We start from the raw sequence: 7,386 nt of genomic DNA on the forward strand, positions 1-7,386 counted from the left end.
AAAATTAACTATATCTCGTAAATGAAAAATATAAATATAAAAGCAGTGTTTGTGCTAGAAATCAATAACAGAACAATTATTATTAAATTTAAAGCAATTACAAGGGTATGTCACGTGGAAACTTTTGTGACTTTATTCTAAATGTTGGCAAATATCGGATTAAATAATAACAACGTATAGGCTATTTACAGTACCTTAAAGTTAAAGCCAATCTTTCATTCGATGATATACTTTTGCGCCAAAACGTATCTTTTTTCTCTATCAAGGGAGAAACCATCTCCAATATATAATCGAACACATCAGGCGTCATCCGCATAAAACTGAATGGAATATTATTTTAATATTAATATATTTACACATACTATTCAACACATGATAAATATANCCGCCATTGTGTCTATTTCAAACTGCACGTGACAAATACACGTAATTACGCGTCACAAAATCCTCGCGTTTTTATTGGTTGCAGTACGACAGAAGCGACGAACGAAAACGGAAAAGTTAAATAATTTTTAACTCTGCTTTCAGTCTTTTTTCTGTCCAACAGAACGTTCCAAAACCGGAAGTTTCGTCAGTTTGGCTTTCAGTTTTACGATTAAGTCGCGGATTCCAGTAATGTGGAGTCCAGGCTTTAGAAAATAGTCGTTTACCGATATGCTCGGGACTTAGAGATTGTTTATTCTGTTCCTTTTTGATAGAACTTCGTCATATTGTGTGGAGGACCTTCTCACATACAGGATAAACGGACATCGGTTGTCCGATATCGTCGCGACTCGGAATTTATTATAATTATCGCTTACATATTGTTTAGAATTAAGGTGTAATTTTAATGTATTTGTATTATTTTTAAGTTTATATTAAATATGTTATTCCTAATTTAATGACTCTTGTTAAGTACTTCCGACATCTCGTCACGACTTCATTACGCCTCCCACTCCTATAGCCCTCCTATAGCCATTTCCTGACAGCCAAGCCGGTAAGTGGGGAGAAGCTCTCCGCTTCACCCCCTCGGTTAGCACAATAGCAATGGGTCGAGCGATTTAGGAATGTATAGCGAACAAACATTCTTATTTATACATATGTAGGTGTTTAAGATCTTATCTGGAAGTATTCCAAATAAATAAGCAATCTTTTTCACTTAAATTTACTAATACTATACAATTAAAAATTATTGTGCCCGAAAACTCTTTTCTTCAATTACGTGATTTTATTACAGAATGTAAAGTGCAATATTAATCCGAAAACGACGGTAATTCTGAATGTTCACACACAAGTCGCCCACTTACACACTTAAAGTATAATCAGCGAATTGACAGAACTCATTGGTGTAGGTTTTAAAGTAATTGTAAAGTATACAAACAAATAAATTTCATTTAATATTATTTTTATTTCAAAATTATTAGTGGCATTTTTATAACCTTAGTGGCACTTTTTATAACCTATTCACAGACATAAGAACCTGGAATGTTAACACATGTTGTATTCACTCTGCAGTGATGGCCATAATATCCTCCTTCAGTCTTGCATTCATCAACATCATCACAGGTAGTTCCATTTCCTTGATATCCACTATTACATTGACAAACATGTGTNATATATATATATACCCGGTGTAATTGGTAAGTGTCGTATCGAGTTTTTTTTTCGTAACTACTAAATTGCTATTGGAAGTCTTTTTTATTATTTTATCTCTAAAAACGCATATTTTAAAATTATAGATCCTGCCATCACGATACTGTCGATATTACGGACGTCGCCATTTTTTTTTCTCTGTCCCTTGTTCGCAATGTCTACCAACGCACTGTACTCTATCACGTGACTCAAGGTNAAATTTGAAGTTCTCTGAATTGACCACATGTTGGACACTCAGTTGCTAAATTAGAACATTGCAATGTGTATCCATGAGGCCTTCCTATTATTCTAACATCTTGTAAACATCCGTTGAAAAACTTTTGGTTGGTATTTGTTTGTCCCAGCCATAAAGTGACATTCCTATTGGTAAAACTCCTATCAATGTCTTTAATAACTTTGTTATAAATAAGACTGCAGTCCACATAAATGGCAACATTATTTCCACTAACAGTTACTGAAAGATTATGCCAATTATTATCAGCTAAATAATAAAAAAATGGTTCCATGTGGATCAGGTTGTTATGGTAATATTGCAATCTAATTTCATTTTTTCTTCCACTGCTTTCCAATTCTAAAAACGTGCTATTACCTTCAGTAAAAGCCAATATCGTGCCAGCATTCCTCTGTTCTTGCCTCAAAGTAGCCATAAGAGTGAATTCGTTGCTTCGCGAGAGTATACTCAATGCTTTCTTACAGGTTTCCGTGGGTAATCTAAGTTCCCTTAGATCTCCTCTTAGCAATACAGCTGGCGAATATCTGGAATTATTATTATTACCATGGTAACCATCGGTTAAGTCAAGGCCTCTGTAAGATGTGTTGTATACATTAAGTGCCTCTAACAGCGCAACTTGATATCCTCTGTCTATTTGAATACCTGTAACTATCTTNGTATAAAAATAGCGTTACATAATTTATAGGCGACGCCTCGATCGCATATTTCGTCCGCTTAATATTATCTTTCGCTTATTATTATCAACCACACACGTATGAACCGTCAATGCCACTTGCCTACGGTGTGGTAGCGCAACATTGGTCTGCCTTAAGTGGAAGGCACAACGACCCTCTCGCGATCTCGCAGCGTGGGAAGTTAAGTCTCTGTTTGCTTTCGTTGTCCACAAATCCCCGGGCTTCTCTTGTCTTGCGGAAGAGGTCCGACGTTCCTCAATAAGTACAACGATAGAGCCCAGGTTCTGACGATTTCCTTCACAACCTCCCCCGTGCCGTTGGGATTTCGTTCTTTTATGAGATTTTCAACCGAAATCCATCTGTTTGGTTAGTCCGAACGGTGGTCCTCCTGTGACTCAATTGGACTGAGCCTGTTGCCAGGAATGCAATTCTGACTGCGGGATCGCCGAACACCCTAGCCTATGCCGCTTTCCTCCGGGTTGGGTCACGTTATTTTACGCGCGACAGTCCCGTAAATTTCGGCTAAATGTGTTTTTTCTATCCCGGAGAAAATGTATCTGGGTCCAGTCAGTCTCAATCACCGCAGCCGCCTCTGTCGCCGAAAGAGCATCCACAATCTTCGCTTTGAAGTGATCGCTGTACTTTCCCCGGCGATCGATCTCACGATCTACGATTGGAAGTGTACAATTAATTTAAATCGCACCGCCATTCCTTCGTAGCCCCGGTCTTGTTTACAAAATAAGTCATCGGTTTATTTCCCCGTTCGACAGCCAGTTTTCCGTTGGAGGGTGAAGTCCCGACTTCAAACAGAGTTATTACAATAAGTGAATTTATTTACTTTTAAAAATTCCTACTATTTGAAACAATTTAATATAAAATTGAAATTTTACATAAAATAAGCAATTCTGAAATTTTATTTAAAATATTAAAATCGATAATACATTTATATTTATTTAAGCAATTTATGAAAATTTAAGTAAAATATTGTTCGAAACATTCATTCTAATTTCAACAATGTAAATTATCACAATAGACAATAATGAGACAAGAAACGATAATAATTTATCACATATAAATGAATTAATTAAGATTTATTAATTAAAACGTTATGATATGAAATTATATTGAAAGGATAGATTCTTAGGTTCACATCTCAGTAAGAGCAGTATTTCTTCTTGGAAACGGTCCTCAAATTTAAGAGACCCGAATACACGGAATGCAGAGCTCTACACATCTGCAAATTCAAATTTATATATAAATGATGAATTAATATATTGCAAAAGTTGAATGACTCGCATACCTTAATAGGAAACATCTTGGTAACGTCGAAGAAACCGTTGATAGATAAACATAAAGACGCCTTTCCAAATCTTTTCATAAAATTCACAATCTGCAGAAAAATGTTTAAAATAATTTTATGCAAATTAAAAAGTAACGCTAACCTATNCCCACGGGGGAAGTGTTATACATTTATAATAGATACATTTTGAGCCACAACAACGCGTGGCGGAATCTGCTAGTACAAGATACATAGAAACATATTAGTGACTGATGTTAAACATAAGATACGCGACAGGTAATATAATACAGCAAAAAATATTGTGATTACATAATTGTGAATTAATATACAGAAAATACATACAGATGTAAACTTAGACATATAACATATAGGCCTACAAGAGATTATTTTGCAATATTTATAGCAGGTGCGAAAAAAACACCACTTAGAGTTGATAAGGAGAGTGATGGAACGTAATCCAATATTTTAATGTTCTTTGCGAAGTCCCTAAGAGCTTTGAGAGTGTTTTTTGTAACTAATCAGTTCATTGAGTTTGCAAGGCCAATGGAGTCCTGCACTGTATACGATGTCTGCCAGGGTTTTCCTTTGCACTCTGTAAAAAAGGACAGTTGAAGAGAATGTGCACAATAGCTTCTTCCTCTTTTAGATTGCATGGACAGCGTCCATCCGTTTTATGTAGGAATCTTTTAAGATAGGTCCTGAAGTTCCCATGTCCGGTAACCAACTGGGTGAGTTGAAAGGAGACCATTTGACAGGTGGTGTTATTCCTGTCTGTAGTATGCGGGAAGAAGTCCTTAGTAATCCTACCTGTGTTTGAATTGTCCCATCTGGTCTACCAGTACGTTTGGATTATGCTGTGCACCTTTTGTTGGATCCAGCTAGGAAAGATCCTGATATTGTTGGTTTGACAGAAAGAAGGGCGTCTTGCGGAAAGGGAGTTCAAGTAATTCGACAAAAAGCAGTCACTGGATTGTCAACGAATATTAATTACTACCGGTCTACTATTAATATTTAAAAAATTATCCTGGTTAGACAGGTTGTGATGGCTCCCGTAAGTGATCGAAGTTGCTAACTTTAAGTCCGAAAAATNCATCGGTTAAGTCAAGGCCTCTGTAAGATGTGTTGTATACATTAAGTGCCTCTAACAGCGCAACTTGATATCCTCTGTCTATTTGAATACCTGTAGCTATCCTAATGACGAGGGCGAAGAACGTGGAGTACACTACTCTTAAGGCCATGTCGAGCTATTTTCTGTAAAAAAAAAAATAATAATAATTTATTATTAACACTTATTACTATTTATCTTAACTTTAATGAGTCCTGTCAACTTTAATCTGAATGAAGGATTCACAAACCACTTTTTAGTGTAGACGTTCTTTCTATAGTGATAAAAATTAAGAATAAATTATAAATAAAATGCAAGCTCGTAAAATAATGAATAATACATTTTATGTTAAACATAAGTAAAAAGAAATTTGTTTTTCAACTTTCAAAAAGACCGCTATTACTTGACTGACCCTTTGTGAATCTTTAAGGTACTGCTTTGGTTCCTTTTTGAATGCTTAATAGTTATCTCAAAGGTAAAAAAATCCAGCAACGAGTTGCTTAACTTTCCCGACAATATTTGATAGCGCCATTTTCTACGAGAAGCGCTATTAAGAACTCAAATNCCTGGTTAGACAGGTTGTGATGGCTCCCGTAAGTGATCGAAGTTGCTAACTTTAAGTCCGAAAAATTTCGCATGACTTGTTTAAATAAAAAAATCTTGTAATAATGCAAGAGTATTGCTTTATGTGATAATAAAGAGTTTATATTTTTGCAAGTTTGTATGAACTATGTGAAGGTATGTTCTCATAAATATCGCGTTTATAGAAAAATTATTAGGCTGCAATACTCGGTTTGGCCTTATGCTCATAAGCTTTATTAGCATAAAGCCCAGATTAACTCTATATTTCAATTCAAAATTTTCACTTGAAACAGTTAGATCGACATGACTGAATTGATAACAGGAAATGTATGATGTATGTACAGGGCTATAACAATTAAGAACATTGTGACGAGAAATTGCAGCCCGGCATTGTGACGATGTCGGGCCAGCAGTTTCCGATCGCTTCTNACTGACCCTTTGTGAATCTTTAAGGTACTGCTTTGGTTCCTTTTTGAATGCTTAATAGTTATCTCAAAGGTAAAAAAATCCAGCAACGAGTTGCTTAACTTTCCCGACAATATTTGATAGCGCCATTTTCTACGAGAAGCGCTATTAAGAACTCAAATAAAAGTTACACATTTTTTTATAAATATAAATATTACATGAAGAATTTGTGCATTTTAAACACATTTGTAAACGGGAGAAGGAGCAGTTAGGGTTATCGATTCCTGCTGATTTTGCCGTTGTATGCGGCATTTAGGACGAGGAACATGTCCTTGGCTCTCTGAAGGTTCTTATTGATACATTTCGTAATACTCTTTCTTCATATTCCTGCTGAAATCTAGAGATTTTTGTGCCTCTTCTATGCACTTTACAAACTCTACAACTGGGTACGTTGGTTTCGCACATGGTCGAACGATTATTTTTAACTTGATTATACTAATTTAGACTACGCTTTACTATTACTATTTTTACTAGACGGATGGCTGTGACACCTTAAACTACAAATAATCGCACTAAAGATGGTCCACTTACCAAAATCGAAGTCCAAACGAACCAAACGACTAGAGCGAATGTCTCACTGCTAGCAGACCTAAACTGGAAATGGAAGAAATTTTTGTTAGAACGAGGTTTATAGAGAAAATTGGGCCCCCGAGGGCCCCGCGTAAACTTGTGGGAGAGCCGTTAACAATAGGATTTAAAATGCTCTTTTGTGCTGGCTATTAGCTAATTACAGTGTTTCCTAGAATTGTTTTGCTACAATGGAATTCGTTAAATTTATTATTTATAAATTTTTTTATTATTAGCGCTTGAGATTTATTTGAGATTTATTGAGATTTTATTATTAGCGCTTGTTAATGATATAAAATCATTTGTTTTTATTTACGTATAATTTTATAATGTATTTTGATTTTTATACTTTCTGATTTGTAGATTCACTTCAAGATTCAACGACAACCAGTAGAGATTATCACTCTGTCAACGATTTTCGTCGTAGAGTAAAGAAGTTTACTCTAACATAGCTTTAATTTACTAGGTTTAACCGTGTTGGCTTATTTTTAGAAATATAACTTCACGTCGTCACTTACGTCACTGCAAAATAAGTACGATCACAGTAATTTAATACTTTCCATCAGAACATAGAATCGATATAACCAAAATTTCATTTGGATTGGACAAAAATTATAAGAGTTATAAAGAATTCACACACCCAGGCGCCAGCTTTTATATATTGCTAATTGCTAGAATATAATGTTAATTCAGAATTTTCTTAATTTTTAGTTTATGTGTAATGAATTCAAAGTTTGCTAAATTTCGTGTCTTTGAAATGTTCTAATTCTAAATATTTACACGGATTTTTAATGCTATTTTTGTATGGATAAGCAAAAACATTTATTTA

The 7,386-nt window shown here is 35.0% G+C and overlaps 1 protein-coding gene across 1 annotated transcript; it reads right to left on the bottom strand.

Moving 5' to 3' along the window:
* Positions 1 to 1,820: 1,820 nt before the first annotated feature.
* Positions 1,821 to 6,769, bottom strand: LOC111641057 (protein kinase C-binding protein NELL1-like). The gene is made up of 4 exons (XM_023387166.1): positions 6,722 to 6,769; positions 6,522 to 6,584; positions 5,019 to 5,089; positions 1,821 to 2,506 (listed from the first exon to the last, which is right to left on the bottom strand). The coding sequence occupies exons 3-4, from the start codon at positions 5,074 to 5,076 to the stop codon at positions 1,821 to 1,823; spliced, it is 744 nt and encodes a 247-aa protein (XP_023242934.1). The 5' UTR covers positions 5,077 to 5,089; positions 6,522 to 6,584; positions 6,722 to 6,769.
* Positions 6,770 to 7,386: the final 617 nt, after the last annotated feature.

The sequence above is a fragment of the Centruroides sculpturatus genome, unplaced genomic scaffold (assembly GCF_000671375.1).
Source record: "Centruroides sculpturatus isolate CEXI.00-Female unplaced genomic scaffold, Cexi_2.0 scaffold1301, whole genome shotgun sequence".
In the NCBI taxonomy this organism is placed as follows: domain Eukaryota; kingdom Metazoa; phylum Arthropoda; class Arachnida; order Scorpiones; family Buthidae; genus Centruroides; species Centruroides sculpturatus.